The sequence below is a fragment of the Aplysia californica genome, unplaced genomic scaffold (genome assembly GCF_000002075.1).
Source record: "Aplysia californica isolate F4 #8 unplaced genomic scaffold, AplCal3.0 scaffold00128, whole genome shotgun sequence".
NCBI classification, from domain to species: Eukaryota; Metazoa; Mollusca; class Gastropoda; order Aplysiida; family Aplysiidae; genus Aplysia; species Aplysia californica.
In genome coordinates, this window is record NW_004797398.1 from 621,888 (window position 1) to 642,795 (window position 20,908).

The following is a 20,908-nucleotide window of genomic DNA, read 5'->3' on the forward strand; positions in this document are numbered from 1 at the left end:
CCCCCCCGAGACCTGTTATTTACCAAAGAAAGTAACTTTAAAAATGGGAAGCTAAAAAAAGTGTTTGCTGACAGGCCATACTACTCACTACAGCGAACCGTGACCTTGAAAAATTGATTTCAAACATGTATTTTTTTACATTTTACAAACTTTTCAACCTAAATTGCAAATGGGAAGTTGAAATGAAAAGCAGAAAAAATAAAAACGTAACAAAATCTTGGTGAAAATCTACCTAAACTCAACTGGTAACTTTGCAGTCCATGATCTCTATCATGACTGTGCTGACAAAAGCAAAATCACAAGGAACAAAGAAAAGTAAGTTTGACCATTGAACAGGTTCCATTGTAAATCCACTATTTTGCCAATGTGTCTTCTCACTGTTATAATAAAGATTCAATGTTATAAAACTAATCAGTGTATCACAGAGCCTTTGAACTCATGGTTGAACATTTTCCAAGATACACCAATCTGTGATGAGGCAGGGGAAACAACTCAATCAACTCAATGATATTGAGAGTACAGCTGGCATTACCTTTGGAAGTCTTGCGCTCGATGTAAGAGACAGAACCAATAGAAATTTTTGTTTCAGTGAGCCCTACGCATGTATTATGATAGACATTTAGAAAAACACCATTCAAATAATGGAGTTCATAGCAAAACCTTTGAATTTGTCACTGTCAAACAATTACAACTGTCAGCTGCAAAGTTATAATATACTCTCTATAAAATACACAATAGTCTGACCACTAAACATTAAGAGTAAATTTACACGACAAAGGCAGCATTCAGCATGCATATCTTATAACACAATCACATCATGTAGACAGGCAAAAGCGTGTGTTCCAATTTAAGAAAGCTGACATTACATTGAACTTGAGAAGCGCTAAAATGAAAGTCTCCAAAACGCTGCATATTCAGAGAATCTGACACATTTTCAGAACCTCATAGTGTCCAAGAGTGGAGGAACTGTCAACTTTTTCTGTGGAAATGAGAGAGTGAGAATTCTCTACCAGTTTAATAAAAATGTCCAAAACTTCAAAATCCCAACAAGAATACAAGTTTTTTACCACAGTACAAGCAGAAACTACAATTCAAGTTAACATTATCCGTGCAAAAGACATTATAAAATCATTTAAATGTAGTAATTGCACACTTGGGGAATTCTAAGGGACAATTTTGTTAAGTAAAGTGCTGTGAGCTGAATGAAGTTGTTGATTGTTCTGACAGTCAACTCATTAGCATTGTCTGCCCTAAGGAATTTGACACAAGGTTCATTGAGTGTGGCACAACATTATCATCAGGTTGAGAAACATCAGATCAACCATTGGCACTGTGGATCAGATGGAAAAGACAAGCCCTGACCCAGAAACCACTCAAGGAAGCATAAAATAAGATGTAGACCACAAAATTCAGAGAGTATGAATAGACAGAGAAGGACAGCAAACTTCAGAGAAGGACAGCAAACTTATGTAGGTAAAGTACTGTACGGTTAAGAATCACAAGAACGATCCGGGAACTGCTAATCGTGGGAGCCATTCATCCTACCAACCAACAATAGAAAGTGAACTGGTAAGACGAGATGACAGTGTGAGTCCATGGGACATTTTTCATATGTGCTAAACAATCAATCTCTACAGAGTTTACCTGGACAGTCATAAACACCATAAAACGACTCACCCCCCCCCCTTTTTTTTTACTGATCTCATGAGCTCTATTGTAAAGTAAATGGGATACAGTTTCATTCTCATTCTACTGGCAGCTTACTTTATGTTTCCAAATGAACACAGAACTCAAGGCTGGATGTCACTGACCTATCATATTTAATAATACAACATTGATATTCTCACCTGTCAGTCTCTGGGATAAATATAACCCAATTCTGATGTACAAAGTCTGGCTCATATATAGATATAATAGTAACAATAGGCCTATATACACAAGTAGGTGAGTCGCTGATATTGAACTGTTAGTAACTTAAAACAGTACCTCATAATAGGTGTGTTAAATAAAAATGTACATTTTATAACAAGTCAAAGAGCAAAGAGATATATACCGGTACAGTAAAATCTCAGTAAAACATAAACATCCTCAGCTTATAGCAAGGATTAGCCTCATCTTTCGCTTCTAAAACGTTCACTTTTCAAGGGATTTTAGAGATCAAACGTTTAATGTACTTTGTACATTGTCAGAACAAAGAAATATGGCAAAAAACAAGTCTTACTATGTAGACTTATAATATAAATTATAATCTATTCAGTTGTTCATCCAGCTGCACGGATGAGAGGGCAAGTTTTTCTTACAGGTTTCCCACTAGCGGACACTTACGTCCCCCCCCCACACACACTTTCAAATCCTCTGCTTCTACTCCAGTCTGGCCCCACAGAAAATTGCATTTATATTATAAATTAGAAAAATTGCAAAGTAAACTGCCTAAAAATTGAAAAAAAATTGCAACCTTCCCATCCCAGGTGCATTAAAACGGGCTTAAAATTTTCAGTTTAAAAAAACTGACAATTTGAGTAGCAATAAAAGCAAAACAGCCTTTTAAACAAATCTTGATGCACAGCACAAATTTTATTAACAACATTTACTAGTAATAACACTCAAGTACTTTAACAATAAGTCATCGACCAAATATAACATAATACCACGTGACACAAAAAAACAGAATTCTCGGTTTTCGTAATAACTTTTAAATGAATGCATAAAATTTGACCAAATTTAGTATACCGGGTACTTGGCTCATGCAAAGATCTAGAAGTGTAAGAAGTATCACGAGGTTTAGTCCCCAAAAAAATGTTGACGGAAGATTTACGAAACATTAAAAATACAAAATATAATGCTCCAATCAATTCAGATCCTGTTTCATTTTTCTCTTGAAATCGTCACTACACCTGTAATCTGTACCAAGATCTATTTCAGATATTTTCTGTTTTAAAACCCATGGTATAGTTTTAACACTAAGTTAAATCGTTATAAGTACAGAAACAAATATTTTTTGCCATTATAAACAAAAATAATAAATAATGTAGATCACTTTTATGGCACCTACTCCCGTGTGAACACAGCTTAGGGGCTTTACATAAAAGCATCATGTACGAACAATATTCATGCACGCACGCTCGTGCGCTCACACACACACACATCTTACATGCACACCACACACCGACTTGCTTCACGCGCATTCTTATAATACATAAGATCTAGATCAAAGTCTCAGTTTGTGGCACTTGCTTTTTTTTTGTCGAGTCGTGTTCGTATTCCGGCCTGAATTTCCGGTATAACTTTTAGAGTACAGCCCAGTAGGCAAGAGCTGGGCCGATATCACGATTTACTCCGTACTGGCACCATTTCGTATCTAAAATTCTGTTAAAATGAAAACGTTGACGCATTTTGGTATAAAATTGCAAGAAATTGCGAAAATTGCGGGTTTATTGTGGAACTCCAAGAAAAATGCCACCGCAAGACTGCGATTTCCTGGTGGGCCAGTCCAGTGCCTGCCCACTGGTTGGCTCAACAACAAGAAACCCAGGACGCCTTGGTTAACTGGTGTAAAGAAGTTGAGACTCTGATTAATCAGCATCAACATTACTTTCATGACCTTCATCCCACCTCCCCCGTACATTCATGAATTATTCATGTGTGTATGTCTATGTCACTTGGATTTGAGATAAAGAAAAACATCGAACAAAAACAACAAAAAACAAAAAAGACCCCTTGAAAAAATCCTAAAACTAAAAGGTGAAATTGTTAAAATGAACACTTTCCAACCGTCAAATCTGTGGGTGCTGTTTTTTCCCAGTAACAATGAGGGCGGTTAATTAATAATAAAGTTTAATAAATTGATACAGTCAAACCTGCCCTGACGGCCACCTCTATTTATAGACGGCCACCTGTACAAACGGCCACTGTCCATTTCCCCCCTTGTGTTTTTTCTATATAATTTAACTGTAAAATGGTCACCTGTCCAACGCGGCCGCAGCCACCATATTTTAACACACAACCCCTATCACACTAAGCAATAACACCTGTCTTAGACGGCCACCTTAGTGACTGCATTACGTTTTGTCATAAATTGTGCACTGGCCCCTGGCGTTGTGGGCGAGCTGTCATAATTCAATCACCTGTCGTTGTTAGTAGGTAGGCCCTCCAACTGATCATGTTGGGTAGGCCCCTCCCATTGTTGACCAATAGTGGCAATAGGTACCAATTTTCAGCTGCTGGTGAGGTAAGCATGTGATCCCTCATAACCCAAAAGCCCCGCCCAGAACTCATATACACAAATCGTAAGTGAGATGAGTGGTCACTGTTTACCCAGTCTGTAACAAAGAAACAATGGACACCAACATGACGTGAGCGAGTCACTCGTTCTCCGAGTGGTGGTGATCCATGTGTTTGTTTTAACATGGTACTCGGTCTTCCTCGTCTGATACATTTCATTTTATTGTCACTCTTGCGCAAAATCAGCAACGAAATAAAAATACAACAAACAAACAAAATACAAACCAACAAAAAAAAAACAACAAGAAACAATGCGGCTACTTTCGATTGGGATTTCAAATGGGAATGGTTTGTCTTCTTCATCATGATCAGTCTTGCCCTAGATGGCCACCTGCCTTATTTATACGGCCACTTTTCTCCTTGACAATAATGGGTGGCTGTCTTAAACAGGTTCGACTGTAATTTAGTAACACCATCTATCACCGTCACCTTTCTTCTTTTTTTTTTTGGTTTGTGTAATAATAATACACATCGGAGTGCTTATTGGCCCACAGGGGCATAAACTCTCTCCCCTGTGTTTGGCGCGGCGCCCCCCCCCCCCCCCCAAATCCACAAATGATAATTTTAAATGAAAAGACAACAGCAAAATCCCCCTTAAATACTAGATTATTATATTATAATTATACACTTCTCTAAGGCTTAAGTTAATATTATATTTTACACCTGAAAGTAAGTCAATTTCTACTATAATATTAAGGAAGTATAGATCTAGATCTAGAATGACTCCAAGGAGTTTACAGCATTTATTATTTCTTATTTAATCTTAATAATCAAAAACTATTAAAGCTAGAGAAAGAACGAACAGTCCTGTCATCTTCAAAAATAGCTCAACAAATTAGTACATCAATCACATATTTTAAATTGAGAATGTATAGTTTTCCAATCTAATAATAATAATAAAAAGATGAACAATAGCTACGAAGTTATAGAACAAGTTGGGACAACACCATGTATGAAATACATTGAAAAACAACGCATTAAATGACTCATGTGGGCCAATAAGCCCCAGCTTATTTGCCCATGTGGGCCAATAAGAGCAGCCAATACACATATATATACCACGGTCCACAACTTTATACATTCAAAATTTTGGGTCCGAAGGGAGTAGGTAAGGTTAAAACTGTAGTATGGGCCACCTATGGAAGCATTTTCCACTTTACATGAAGTAATCTTATTTAAGAAACTAATAAATGAAGTTTAATTCAGTTTGAACTCACTTGAGCCTGAGCTATTTTTCCTCCAACAACCATTGCAGTTACTTAGCAGCCTGACAGTTTTATGGTATGAATTGAATCGTTTTAACCCCAAAAACAAAGACAAAAAAGACAGTGAAAGCTATCATAATATTTTTAATGCAACAAAAGAAATAAAGATGCTTCTCACAGAAAAAGAAAACTGCATGATCTGACTTTTCCTAAAAGTTTTAATCTAATTTCATCAATATTGTAAAAAGGCAATATCCTGGGGTTAGCCTCTACGCAATTATTGTGTGTGTCCAATTTGTATACTTTTAAATAAAAATCATCCTCGCAATGTGGGGGTGACTGACTTAGTTACAGCTACGGCTCAAAAAGTGTCTCGCATAATTTCATAAAACTATTTAACGAAATGAAACAAGTGAGTCAATAATTGTTGACTTGCCACTTTTCGTAGCTTGTGACCGAAAAACATGACATATAGGCGATTATCAACAGAAAAAGCGCATCCCATAAATACACAGGATTCGGCCACCGGGCCCAGGCGTCCCGTAAATACCCGGAAATAGGCTCAAACGTGGGTATTAAAAGTAGAGGAAATTAGCCTATCTATACGTTAATTTATCAAGTAATAAAGTAGGCAGGGTAGAAGTAGAGGCTAGAAAGGCAGTGTCAAAGTCAAAAGTACCAAACATTAAAAGGCCACCTCTATTCTCACCCGGAGTGAGAATAGTGCAGGCGAGTCTTGTGGCTATTCTCACCCGGTGCGCATTCACCAAATTTTGCGTTCACCCTAAACCACAGAATTCTACACTGTGATAACAGAAAAATTGTAGAATTCTGTGCCGTGAACAAATGTTCCATTACAACTGTAGCCTACTAAAAGCGTACAATTTTGTCTGTGGGCAGTGGAGAGAGAGAGAGAAAGAGAGAGGAGTAGCGCGAGAATTTCCGGGCAAAACAAAATGGCGACCCGCGTAGTTCGGCTCGATTCGAAAAGTTAAATAGCCGTAGCATCTTTGTAGACAACCAAATTAATTTACTTTTGTGTTTTAACATCATTTTTTAACTTTGTTTTGGTCAATTTGATCGTCCACACCGATAGACAGTATTCAGAAAGAGACAGAGAGAGAGAGAAGAGGGGAGGAGTTGGTGATTTTGTAGTTTCGTTCGTTAAAGTCAAGAGTAGGGGGGTTTCAGGGGGGCTTGCCACCCTGACCTTTATCTAATAAAAATATGGAGGTGGGGGGGGGGGGGTCAGGGGGGCATGTCCCCCTGAATTTTACCCTAACTTGATGTTTTGCAATTAGGTTGCATCCCTGCTCTTTGTGTAGCCTAATTCAAATAGTATTTGGTCTTCAAGACTTCTGGATTTCTTGTCTGGATGTAAACAAATGGATCGTGGACTTTAACGAACGGAACTACAAGATCACCGAGGAGTTGATCTTGCGAGAACTTCCTCCGGCGGGTGAGAATAGCCACTTTCCATTAAAAAAAAGACTATTCAAATCCAACGTACTCCTCTAACACAAACACTGATAACAAAAGTTCTATATTCAGACCCAGACCAGCAAAAAAGGCCAGAGCCTCAGGGTAATCATTATGATTAGCCTGCACACAAAACTGTAAACAGCACAACAAATTTATTTAACTAACCGAACTCAAACAAACAAGGAAGGGAGGAGAGCGGTTCGGTGACGGTAACGCCTTAGTTTAGCCTTAAATACTCTATCTCCGTTGTATCTTTGGAGAATCCAGCACATTTATTAACTGAACAGGACTTTACCTAGGTCGTTTTGAAACTGTCAATGAAGTCGTGTAATTCACTCTGTTAGTCATAGGCATGTGTGTGCATTATTTTGATGGTGTCAGTGGTATGAATCACATGAACATTTCACAATAAACCTCTAGGCCTAGGATCTATCAAAACTACACACAACACAATACACATATCGAGAGACGGAATCGGAAGGTACTGTTGAAATCGGCTATTGTTTATTAGTAAAATATTTCTTTTCTTTTTTTTGTTTTGAACTTTCTAAGGGTTAAAAGCTTTAATCAAAGCATGTCTTTGGTTAGTTTATCAAAAGTCAAATCTCATTTCAGAAGATATTTTCTTCAACTTTGCAAACAATTGATATGTTTAAAGTTACGTTCGATACTTTTAAATGTCCGAAGGTATCGTTGTCCCAAACCTTAAATGCCAGGACTTATTACGTTGCCCTTTTAAACACTTTCAACACAATAATGCTCATAATTTTATTCATATTATGCTTATTCCGTTTCTTTCAGGAATATCTGTCGGAGATGTTATTCCTACACTATTTGAGGACATAGATCTATATATATATATTCACGAAAACAACATGTTTTCTTGAAAATATAAACAAGATCTATTCGTAAATTAAGGCGCAGTACCGGTTGTCTAGGGCTGTGTGGAATACACAATTTCAGCCACCTTTCTTTTCCAATTTGGCATGCATAAATCGTTCGACGCCTCTTTCAAAAGATTAACGAGATTACAACTGCACAGGGAAAATCAAAATATTCTAGACTCTTTTTTCTCTACAAATCACATGGAAAAAAAGTTGTTAAAAATTCAATGTATACTTATATAGTTCTATAACAAAATCAGAGGAAAATCCATTCTTGTTACAGATGTAATATCTTTTATTCCGTACTTTCATTGTATCTATTTTGAAATATTTTCTCCGGAAGTGGTGTCATGGAAGCAAACAGACGCCACTTATTGGGCAAAAAGAGAACCAGGAGCCTGCCTTGGAGGCGCCTTGATAATTGATATTAGAAAATTATATTCCAATTGTTTTATGCCTTTTGTCTTGCAACATGTCTGTCATTGCACCAATGCCTATAAATAAGGTGTGTAAAGCGATTTCTGAAATTACATTTAGCGCAGTTCAGGAGATTTAGAATCTAGATCTAGATCTAGATTGTAGATCTATCTAGATCTAGACTAGATTTCTAGATCACTGTCAAGTTAATTTAATTAATGACTTAACACTTACTTTACACTTTTTACACTTTTACACACAATCAGTGAGTCACTCCCCAAGTATAAGTGCAGTGACTTTTGATTTAAATTTACGTGTGTTGTCTAGATCTAGCTTAGGCCTACTCACTATTAAATTACGCTTTCTAAACCTTTTATTGATTCACAATATTATTTCATTTTCTGCTATTTTTATATATACATAGGCCTATATGTTTTTTGCTTTTAGGTGGGTTTTATACAGGAAGTCTAATTTCATGTGTTAACAATTAAGAGCGTTTGCATGGGTCAGAATCTTTCTAAACATTTTAATGATAATCCAAATAAAGATCACAGACATGTACTTTATAATAATGTTCCTACCTGAACAAACTCTTTCAAATGTTCTCTGTCTCTTTTGAATTTTTGTCAACAGAAAGAATCTGAGTGCTCGTGTGCTCCTTGTAAAAGGTTCTTTAAGGCAGCTCTTAAAGAAGGCAGTGAATGCATCAGACAAACATCTTCTGCTCGGGCTGATGGCACTGCAGTACTCGGCAATCAAAGTGGACTTGTTCGAAAAGGGGACCGGGTTGTTGTTCATGGAAAACATGCTGGTACTGTTTTTGCTAATAGTTTTTTTTTTTACATCTGAGACAATTATTTTATGACGAACCACCAACAATGATTTGAAGGAAATTATTATTGGGATTGTTTTCTGCCTTCTTTTCAACATTGTAAACTTTTTATGATAAGGTGTTATTTTGAAATGGATGGTATTTACTTAGCAATACATATCATATAGTTGTTATTTATCTTATATAAATGACTATTATTTTATAGATACATGATTATAGTATATAATATTGAGCTCTTGGGGATGAGAGTCTAGTTTAGGATAATTTGAAGTCATTTTTGTGGCTAGTTATATCTGAAGGAGTGATAATACTTTTACTGATTAGTAATTCAGCAATTGAGCAATTTAACTTAAACTAAAATCTTTCCAAAAAGGCTTTTCACAGCGATGAAAGGAAAACTTTCTTCCATTTCACATTCTCCAGGTGCAATGCATTCCACATTGTGGCTTCTCTTCAAGGTATACTTACACTGTTAACTCTTCATGATTTATCCCTAGGTGTTGTGAAGTATGTGGGTCTTGCAGACGATCACATCATTGCACCAGAAATGCATGTGGGTGTTCACCTCTATGACAATGGTGAGGACTCAGTGTGCTGTTCTATTTCTATCATCTGTAATTCTTCTTAAATAGGTACTACGAATCATTGTATGTTCAACCTAAAGGAGCCAAAACAGAAAAGCATACATGAACACTAATTTGCCTCTTATCAAAATGGCTACTTTTTAAAAATTAAAGTTGATGCTCATTGAAGGATCAATTGTATTTGGCTTTCCAACGCAAAAAGTTTTTTGGAGATGCCCTGCGCGTTTGTGGAAGGGGAAGGGCTTGCTTTATTATGGTATATAGCACAACAGAAAACCATGGGTATGTATGTATGTATGTAGTATAGGGTTTTACGGCGCTATGGGTTACTTAATGATGATTAACAATACTTGAAAAATAATTGTTGCTCCTTTTTTTTCCTTTTTTTTTTGTGTGTGTGGGGGGGGGGGGGGGGGGGAGGTTTTTTATTAAGGCAGATAATATGGTATGTCAAAATGTTCTTTCTCTGGCACACCAAACGCCTCATTATTATGATTTATGTAGTAAAGATCCTGTTTCGTTACTATAGCAGTGATTTTCAAAGTGGCGACAGTTTTTGGGGCGCTGTGGCGAAATTGGGCGATTAGCGGATGCTAGTGGGCGTTAACACTTTGCCGCCTCATCTTGCCAATCGGCTATGTTCACCTCCCAGTTTTTTTAGATTTCCCCCAAAATGTGATGGCAAAGTGTTAAGGGGGCGGTGTGAAAATTTCATGAAATACAAAAAAGCAAGAACAAAAAGGGTGAAGGGGAAGAAGCCACGGTAAAACAAAACAAAAACAAAAATTGAGAACAGTTTTAAAGAAATGGTTTAGCTTAGGCATAGTTTACAATACTACATACTACTAAGAACTTTTTTTCCCAGCACACAAAGCCCATAATGATGAGATAATCCCGCCTGGTATATTTCCATACCTTTAGTTTCTTCTTACAAATATCTGGCCAATAAAAGTTTTTCAAGGAGATACAGATCCCTCTGACCAGTATAGTTACATGTGCAACAGATGGGGCACCGTCGATGACAGGTCAGTACAGTGGATTTATGAGCTTCTTGAAGAAATCATTCACTGGAGTACTTACTGTTCACTGTGTCATTCACAGACAGCATTTGATGGCCAAAAAACAAAAGACCCCTGAGTGATGATCTGCATGACACACTGGCCAATGTCATCAAGTGTGTCAACAAGATCAAAGCCCATGCTTTGAATTCGAGATTATTCCAACAACTGTGCAGTGGAAATGACGAAGACTTTTAATTCTTACTTTTGCACACTGAAGTCTGGTGGCTCTCACAAGGACACTGTTTAACACGATTGTTCTGCCTGTTTGACTCTGTGCTGGAGTTTTTTCAAGAAACAGACTGTGATCTCTTTAATAAACTGAAAGGACACGTGAACAACGTTGCGTCCCTCTCAGATCTTTTCGCAAAGTTCAACCAGGTCAACTTGCAGCTGCAGGGGGATGACATCAACCTGATCCAAGCAAAATCCATGCTTTTGCCATTCTTGTCGAAATTGGAAATGTTCTGCCTAAACATTGGTAGAGAAGAGAATTTGCTCAGTTTCCTAGCATGGTGGAGACACTGAAAGAAAGACGCGTGTCTGATAAGGAACTAGAAATATATACCAGCCACTTCAGAGATTTGCATGCTGATTATTATGAAGGCATGGTTTACTGATATTATTTTTAAACTGAAAATTCCAGACTGGGTACTGGACCCATTCAACACTGAAACAGATGGTAACTTGCCCAGTAGCATAGCAATTGAAGAAGAGCTTCTGACAATGAAAAGTGACTTTGAAATCGAACCGTTGTTCAAGAAGTCATAGCAGTCATTCTGGTTAAAAAACTGTTGTGCAAGACAAAACTATCGCTCCCTGTAGGAAAAGATCTAGCTGTTGTCAATCGCTTTTCCCACCTCCTATCTGGTAGAAAGGGGATTCAGTGCAGTAACAAGGTTGCTGACGAAGCAGAGGAACAAACTAAGGATCACAGAGCATGGCAATTTGCGTCTGCCACTGACCAATCTGAAACATGATTTTGATAAGTTGGTTTCATCTCACCAGGTCCATCCTTCCCTTTAGGGCAGCATCAATGACTTATTTGTATATATGCTTACTCCGTAGTTTACCCTTACTTGATTCCTCAATGTGCATTTTCTTTTTGTTTGTTTGTTTCTTTCTTTTTTTTAAAAAGTAAACTACTCATTTGTTTAATGGAGTTTGTTATCTGCATGTGCTGCCGTTGCTGATGAAGCGATGATGATTACAATGATGATTACGATGATGGTGATGATTACTGACAAAGATCCATGCATACTTTTTCTTTCTTGTATTTTCTCACATTTGAACAACTTAATATATGTGAGGCAGCGTGGTGGAATCAGGCTCTCGTCAATTTTTTGTCATATTGAGTTATAGGTATCATCTTAAAGCTTGTTCATTTGTCTTGCTTTCAATGAAAAATTACCCATCCATCTTCAATAGAAGTGGAGATATTTTGGATTGAAGGAGGTGGGGGAGGTCACCTGATTTAAGAGGTAAAATTAGCGAGGAAATGGTCGCCAAAGCTTTGTAAATTCCAAAGCTGAAGAGTCCATGGAAACTGTAAATTTATATTTTTGTGCCTTTAATCAACGTTTTCGGTGAAATCCTCAAATATATGTGTTTGTAAATTGACATAAAAGGTATTGAGCCAAAAAAACAAAATTTGATAAAAATTGCTAAGCAGGGAGAAAACAGGTTTCATTATTTTGACGAGAGCCTGATTCCACCACGCTACCTCACATATTTTTATGTTCTGCAATGGAGATATTTGATACACAAATCACAGGCTACTTTATTGCAGCACGTTGATGGGAGAAAACGTTCCATAAAGATAATGTCAATCTGTTTTCAAACCAATGATCACTGACTTATTTGTGTTTTGCTTTTGTATATATGTGATAATACATGTAGGCTATTACTTTTATTGATGCTAATGGCACTAGTCGTTTAATACGGACGACAACTACACGCATAAAATGACAGCATATTGTTCTCTATGCCCTTGCATACTATTCATGAAAAAAAAAATTATTATCTCTCGTACACGCATAATTCAAGATTCTATAAAGATGGTGATTTGTGACCCAAGTAATGTTTCTATTCAGAACCAAGTCATTAGTAACTAGGTAATGTACACATATACATGTCGTTATGTCAGATTGATGGTTAGGGCAGAGTAGAGGGCGCTGGAACTTGGCTGGGTGAAAAAGGGGGCAGTGGGCCAAGAAAGTTTGAAAACTTTTGTGTTGTCATTTACTTAAAAAATGATCCGTTTTTTCTCCTTCTTTATCTTTGTAAATAAAGTACTGCTATTGCGCAATCAGACCGTCACGCGAGTCGGTTATAACGGAATATTGTTGCTGCTGTGCACAGCGCAAAGACCAATTAAACATTATTATAAAACCTTGCCAGTTGAGAAAGTTGTCGGTGATCCAGCGAAACAAAGAATGGGAGAGCCCACGCGAACCAACATTGAAGGTCGGAGCAACTGAGTAGGGAGAGTGTGGTATGCGCAGACACAAGCAGAACGCATCGCGTGATAGGCCAGCCCAGTCTAGTTTATGCATAGATCTACCGTGCCTCTCACTTCTCTGGTGCGGGATGGAGAGGTCACAATGCTGTGATAGTGATAGATGGATGGAATGAATGTGTGACGTGCACGAACAGATGCAACACACCACAGTGTGTGGTGGGGTGGGAGACAACACAGCGGGCGAGTTAGCCTAGAGCCAGAGCCCCTTCTTTCTGATCGCCAACGCCGATTTGTCCACATTACTAGTGCTAGAAAAAGAAACCTGATTCGATTTTTGATAAAGTAAGACCTTGAGATCATGTTGAACAAATCATCATCAGGGGAAATACAAAAAGGAATAAACAGAACGCCAAACTCATAAATTAGGCCTACTTTACTATTTCCCTTACATTTATTACTGGATCTCTTGTAACGAGAATCCTGCTACAACGGACATTTCGCACCGGTCCCCTCCCTCTCGTTATAACAGGATTCCACTGTAATATATTGACTGGTAGCGCAGTGTGACGCAAGTGCTGTGAAATAAGTTTATGCATGCATGCCAAGCAGTACATAGGCTTGTAAAACACAAGTATTTGAACAGGCAAGCTTTTAGTACACAATATTTGCCTCTAAGGTAAAGGGTCTGGATCTGGAAACATATCTAAATGGTGTGTTTCGGAAACTTCCTACTCTTTCATTCACAGTGGAGTCCACTTAAACTTGAATCTGCATGACCACTGGAATTTGTTCAGTTTTGCTGAGTTTTCCATTTAAAGAGGTTGCTTAACACTTTATCTCCAAGGGAGGTAAACCCACTACGCGCTGGCCCTTTTTTGGTGCTAAATCTAAAAATGACAAAAACGTCATTAAATGGGTCATTAAATTGAAACTAGCCTACCTATTTTGATAGTTCCTCATCTAATGAATGAACTTCCGGTATAAGAGACCTGTTTTTGGCAATGGCCGAAAAGTAATTTGATGTCAAAGTCGTTGTAGAGGAATGTGCCCGAGCTGTCAGCGGCTCACCGGCAAAGTGGTTCCGACCACGAGCCGCTGGGAATGGCTTGCTAGAGATAAAGAGTTAAATAAAAGAAATCATAATTGGGAAATTTCTTTTCTTTCGGTTCTCCACTGTTTTCGGATTAACTATGTTCAATGTAAGTAGACTCTACTAGTAAGTTTCATTTTAAAGCATCATACAATTTTACGTTGTTCTGTTTTGCAGTAATCATTATTTCTCTTATCATTTCTTTTATTCCAGTTTATTCCACCCACAATGGTGTCTACAAAGGAAAGAGGTTCTTCTTCTGTCCTCGTGGTCATGGTGCAATGGTCAAGTACTCTGAGATTAGTCAGTTGAACCCAATTCCACAAACTCGACCTGTATTGGGCAACCCCATGTTTCCAAGCTATGAAGCTGTTAAGAAAAGAAGGAAAGATAGACAGCAGAAGTAAGTCCTGACTTTTGAAATGTGGAAATGACCCATTTTCTTTATGATCATGAATGGTTGAGCCAAAGTAATGAATGAGGCATGTTTTCTAGGTCTATGCATGCAGACCTTTTATGCAGATGAGAGTAAAGCTAAGCTAAAATTTTGACCTCAAATCTAGGTTGAACTTTTATTTAGACATACAAACGCACGGTCACTCCCTCTAAACGCACGCTCCGATCTGCGAAACACGCCGACAAGTTAAGCTTGGCAAGGGGAAATTTTCATTACAACCTGCACAGCCTGCATAAGACAAGCCTAGAATTTACTAGAAAACCGGATATTTGGTGAGAGTGCCGCTCACACCGCACAAAGAGAGTGATGGACAGCGTTTACACACCCTACTTTCCACTGACGCTTAGGTGTCGGTCTAGGGCTGGTGGGTTAAATGTTGGGGGGGGGATTTGGGGGGCTAAAATGTTTTTTGATTGGTCACTGGAAATGTATCTTTGAGAGAAGGTTTCTGACTGGTCTTTGAGTGACTGCGTGTAATGTTTAGTTATAACTAGGCCTGATGCATGACACGCGCGAATGCCGTAAAACACTAGACAGGCCTTTATAGGATTTTAAAGATTAGCAAAGTAAGCCTAATCAGCTGTACTCGAAGAACTTATAACGTGCTTGTTCAACGAATCACAAGAGAAAATGTTTCTCGGGGATGATTCTGAATGATTGAATTTACGGTCGGGGGTGGTCACTTGGAAAGCCACGTGGCTGGTCCGTCATCTCTATGACTATGACAAACAGTTTCCTCTTAGGCTATCTGTTCCCGACGTTTACAGTGCATATTCATTACATTGAGTTTGTCTTTCTCCCCCCCCTCCCCCGCCCCCCCATTCAACGCCTTTGTATTCTTAACCCCTGTCGGGGAATCCTTCACAAAACAGTCACGTGTCGTCACATTATCAGCCAAAATTACCCCCTCCATCCAAGGGAGGTCACTAGAGTGATAAGGAATTGAGATGACTGCGTCCCTTTCTCCCCTTGCTAAGGTTCATGTAAACGCTCGCTCCGTATAAACACACGCTAAGGAGCCCTCCCGAGCACTGTGCGTTTAGGCGGAGACTACTGTACCTCATTTGATTTCTTTTCCTTCCACGACATTCTCAGCAGTCTCCTAAGAAACAACATTTCTGTTGCTTCTATTTTATTTTCACTGTCTTTAGTGATTGTCCAGCATTCACAGCCATTATGTGTGTGTATTTCTATAATGTGAAAAATTGAGTAAATTTAAGCAAATTTTGGGTGAGGATATTCCTTTCCTAACAATGCTTTCCTTAATTACAAATTTGATAGAATTCATGAGGCTGAGGAGAAACTGAGGAAAGAATATGAGGCAAAGAGAAGAGCACAGATTGAAAGATATTCCAAAAGTGTGCCATCGCCAAGGATATCACCTCGATCCACTAAGGCCAGTCAGCTGAGGATGGGTCAAGGTGAAGAGAAACCTCGACAGCCTTTGCAGGATGAATACGACATTGCATACAGGGTAACTGTAATTGCTGTTTGTTTTTTGTACTTTAATCTGTCAATGAATTGTTGAGTGTTTTGTTAACAGAGAGGTCAACCAAATTCTCTAACCAAATGAATTTGCATGGTTCCTTTGGAACATCAATCTGATTTGCATTCCGAACAATGAAAATGGTGTCCCAACTGCCCTGATCTAGACAGGGGACAATCAGCATTCTAATATCGTGCTTTGTAGGTAGAGAATTCAGTTAAGTTCTGCATACACATTTTCCTAATTGAAGAGAGATGGTTTGATAATTCAATTTCTCTTCATCTATGTTGATGGTGTCAAGAATTGGTACTGAGATACTTCTGAATACCTGTACAAAAATTCCACAGCTAATGCTATATCTGTTTTTCTTAACTTGTTATGGACTCAGTATACCTGAGCTATCTTTGTCAATTGACTGGGGGATAGTCTTGAGATCAGATGGGAATTACAAACTAGTTTCCATGCTGTAATGTGGGAATGTTGTGCCAGTACAGATTTATAATGAGCTTTTCTAAAAGTCTATTTTCTGTTGCTCTAACACTTCTTTTAATCAAGCAATGTCTCTTATTTGTAATGTTTTGCAAAAAAAAAAGAAAAAGAATGGTCATGAAGTTTACCTTTCTTTTGTCTCTTTTCTCTTTTCATATGAATATCAGTCAATGACCGTAACGTAAAATAGCAAGAGATGAGCTCTGTTTGATCCTACCCGTACTTTAAATTAGAGCGTTTCAGTATACTTCATGGTCTACAAGTGATTGTGAATATTCTAATGTCATACCAGCAGCCCAGAACCACCATGTCATCCCTTTCTCTCCATTAAGTTCACAATGGGTTTCTTTCAGGACTACCTGAACAGGCAGCGAAGAAACCAAGAACGCTTAGCTTTCTCCGAGTCTCCTGAACAAATTCAACTCCGACAGATGAAAAAGGTGTTTGGAGGGGATGAGAAGGCACAGCGTATGGCAGAAACCCTTCGGAAACTTCACCAAGCTTATGAGGAAGGCAAAATCGTTGCCATGGCAGAGAGGGATACTTATTAAAGAGCTCATTGTTGAATGTCACAATATTCCATCTGTGTTTCCATGGTACCTATCAGCATTAAGCTTGTCGCCACATAGATGTCTTTCACACTAATCTGTGATGCATGGTTAAAGTGTAGATTGTGTTATCTATATTAGATTATGATCTGCTTATTGAAACCAGTGCTCCCTGTGATATTTAGTCACTCAGATCTCAGATATCCTCTATCATTTCGTATGTGCAGACAGGCTCTGTATGTGTCGTTAGTTAACACTTATGTTCTATATAAATTAAGACAAACGCTCCCTATAACTTAGCATTTCAAAGAAGTTCTGACGTAACGTGTCAGATGCTCCTTGTAACAACAGTGAAACTTTGTGAGGTGCATGAGCTGTAGAAGATTAAGTTTGTGTGTGTGTGTGTGTGTATGTGTTTTTGAGTGTGTGATGTATGTGTGTGGATGTGTGTACAACTATATGTGTAACTATAATGAATAACAAGTGTCTTCAACTGTCCAGGATTCTGACTGTGCAATCGCCTTACTTTTCCTTGACATAATTGCCCTGAAAGTCATTGTTCAAACAGTGCTGACCTCAAAATAATTTGCATGTCAAAACTTTTTCGAATCCTCAGTAAAGTAAGGAGTTGGTTACGTATATTTGTTTGCAATACTGACACTATGTTGTACAGGCACATCAGAAATAGGTATGTCTGTGATAAGTCTGTATGTAAATTTCTTCCAGAGGAGTCCGTTATTGTGAACAGATAGATTATGCTCTTCATGCATACAAGGATGGTCTCTGGCTCTGGTTTATCCCAGTCTCATGTTGGAACAGAATGATGTTAGAAAGTTGGCTTTAGAGCACACCGTTAGCTCAGTTGGTATCACGCTTGATTACAGAGTGTATCGACACTTGTATGATACAAGTGCCCTAAAATTCTTACTAAAACTTTAAAAAACAGAGTGGATGGCCTTGGTTTAAATCCCAAGTGGGTGTTCTGAACTTGGGCTTACCCGTTTGGCTTTGTCTTATCAGAGATGGAAGTTAAATTCCTGGGTCAACCCCTCTTAACCAACTTGAAGTTTTGAAAGTGGTTTTAAATCTCTGTACAATAACCAATGAGTTAAAAACTTGACGGCTGCTCTGAGAGCTTCTAACAATTTTTGGTAATTTCAGAATTTCTCTTTTGTTGCGGAGTATTCTAGTTTTAGTACAGCAAAAGTCACAAGAGAGCACTGGGAATGAATGCAAGAAAGAAGGCGGAGAGACAGGGATGACGGATGTTTGTTAGAAAAGATGGAGCAAACCACACCAGAGTAACCACCAACTATCCGCTGAGGAGTATTCTTAGATGTGCCAAAGGCTAGAAGTGAACGGCCTGTGAGGAATTTTAAGATTCAATTGCACATACTTAAGTTACAAGCGGAAGAGGCATTAATGGTTTACGTACAGTGAAGTGAACCAATGCCCCTCAGCAGCAAGCTACAGGGTACTGTTCTTGTTTATAATGTTTGTATAGCTGCATCTTCTGTATTTTGTTGGAATATTATACAAATACTAATTGACTGGATGCTTTTATTTTTGGAGTTAAACTTGAAATGGTTTTTGTTAGTTACATAATTTCAGTTTTTGTAGGTTACTGTTATAGGTATTCTAATCACTAAACATTTGTATATTTGTTGAGTGTTTCAGAGTCCTTCAATTGAAAAAAAAATTGATGTTTCTAAGTTTACTTATTATCGGAAAGCAAGAAAAACATTTTGCTTCCAAAGTAATATTAAATCTTGACATGTATTTGTTACCTTGCTGCTTTATCTTTTTGAATACACAGACCATCAAATTCGAACATTCTACGACATCACCTTTGAATTTGTCAGGTCCAGTGAGTGAAGAGATTTGATAATACTCACACATCATTAAACTGTATGAAAGTCATTTGTTTGTTATATCTATCATGTTAAAGCAAATAAATAACGAAACAATTGAAACAAAATTGCGCATTTTTTCTTGATTTTATTCGCTCATCTCAACACAGTGTTAGCCACAAATTGATAAGAACATACGTTTGAGAACCTCTTCTTTAAAAAAAGAAAAATTCCACACAACTGACGATAGATTCTTTAGTCCATGGTATAACTGATCCTATGTTCTTCATCTGTTTCCCTACCGAAGAGGAGTACCTCTTTTCCTTTCATCAAGCCACATACTGAAGTTTAATTTAATTTTTGGTAAAGAGGAGTAATTTCTTATTTGATAATGGCCATTTATAAAAGGGGAAGAGCAAGATAAATCTCCAGAAACACCAGAGGAGGGGAGTAAAGAAGCAAGTCCTACCAGTGGCAAACTCAAACCACCAATTTTTTAAGAGGTGCTGTTATAATCTCTACAGTTTTGAATAGCAATTTACTTTTTGTTTCCCAGTGCTGAGAGGGACCAGCTGTATGGTTTTTGTCACATCAAAACATCTTTCATTTATTTATTTATTAATGTAGGTACTTTTACGCCACCATCGACACACTTTAGATCAAATAGGAGGTGGGTTTCGAACCTGCCTTTCAGGGCCAACCTAGACCGAAAGGGATATAACGCCCCAGAAGAAAGACTGAGATGCTCAATAAAAATTCTCCCTCTATGGGGATCAAACTCAGGTCTTCTCTAAGCCACAACAAAGCATCAAACCACTAAACCAGTTTGAAATGTCTGGGGCTACATAGAAAATTACGCAGACATTGTCATTGATATCTTGTGTGTAAATGATGAGTAGCATGAGCAGCTCATGGTGCGTCAGAGACATTTTATGATTTCACCAGAGAAAGATAAAGGCCGTTCATGAAGTAACACTGAAAAGAAACAGAATGAGCAGGTTTCATCAGAGTGCCCACCAACAATTCACATTCTAATCTATCACACTGATTATCATGAAATAATAAATCTACAGAGTTTGATGTTGTGACAAGGTGTGTTTACAAACTCGGGTAACATGTAGAAGGTGTGTTTTCACTAGTTAGATAATTTTAAAATTTTCATTTCTTGGACACTTTCCCTCTGTTGCTTCGGTCTGTCTCATTTTTTTCCAAGCACGACAACCGTTATTGTGTCGATGTGCTTTTCTGTGTTCAAACATAAAAAAATATTTTTCTTAAGTACCTTGTCATTACAAGACACCTTGTTGCTGTGATCTGATGATACTCTATTTATTTTATCTTCTGAGTTAATTTTTTTAGAAATGGGAGAGGAAGGGGTTTACAAATTTACTTACCAGGAGAGAAAAGAAATGTATTTTCTTGCTACATTGAAAAATTAATTTTTTAAAAACAAAATAAAAAAGGCAAAAACCATTTTTTTTCTTTTCTACATCATTTTATATTGTTACATACAGTGACATGGCAAGTTATCACATTCAAAAGAAAGTGAAAACATTTTTTCTTGTTGAGCAGACTCGCAAAAAAATCCAAATAATAATAGTGACCATAACACATATTATAACCCTTGCCCTACTGGTTGACCAATGACAGGCTGTTGACACTTAGGATACATTTAATGGAACTATTGCATGACTAGCTGGTTTTACACTTTTGGAAAAAAAAACCAAATGAAACAAGAGCAAAATATGTTTTGCAAAACATTTACATGGCGAAAAAAAAACCAA

The 20,908-nt window shown here is 37.8% G+C and overlaps 2 protein-coding genes across 7 annotated transcripts in view; one reads left to right on the plus strand and one right to left on the minus strand.

Moving 5' to 3' along the window:
- LOC101860887 (probable phospholipid-transporting ATPase IIB) overlaps nt 1-7,433 on the minus strand; it is a 52,022-nt gene extending 44,589 nt beyond the window's left edge. For 2 of the 6 annotated variants that reach the window (XM_013081376.2, XM_035969228.1), the window contains exons 1-2: nt 7,264-7,433; nt 942-979 (exon numbers count right to left, since the gene is read on the minus strand). In XM_013081376.2, the coding sequence (XP_012936830.1) occupies nt 942-946 (5 nt within the window). In that variant the 5' untranslated portion in view covers nt 947-979; nt 7,264-7,433. Of the gene's footprint in view, nt 1-866; nt 980-7,263 lie in introns of all 6 variants that reach the window. The other 4 variants (XM_035969230.1, XM_035969227.1, XM_005096391.3 and 1 more) reach the window with 2 other exon arrangements.
- Nucleotides 7,434-8,170: 737 nt separating this feature from the next.
- Nucleotides 8,171-19,252, plus strand: LOC101861117 (dynactin subunit 1). Its single transcript, XM_005096392.3, has 6 exons — nt 8,171-8,357; nt 8,903-9,080; nt 9,599-9,679; nt 14,508-14,697; nt 16,033-16,225; nt 17,080-19,252. Exons 1-6 carry the CDS (start codon nt 8,325-8,327, stop codon nt 17,275-17,277), a joined length of 873 nt encoding a protein of 290 aa, XP_005096449.1. The 5' UTR covers nt 8,171-8,324; the 3' UTR covers nt 17,278-19,252.
- Nucleotides 19,253-20,908: the final 1,656 nt, after the last annotated feature.

Excerpts from the sequence above, each read along its gene's own strand:
- LOC101861117 (XM_005096392.3), top strand. The coding sequence starts at position 8,325 with ATGTCTGTCATTGCACCAATGCCTATAAATAAG. Across the intron at positions 8,358-8,902 it reads CACCAATGCCTATAAATAAG|AAAGAATCTGAGTGCTCGTG; the intron begins GTGTGTAAAGCG and ends TTTTGTCAACAG. Across the intron at positions 16,226-17,079 it reads AATACGACATTGCATACAGG|GACTACCTGAACAGGCAGCG; the intron begins GTAACTGTAATT and ends GGTTTCTTTCAG.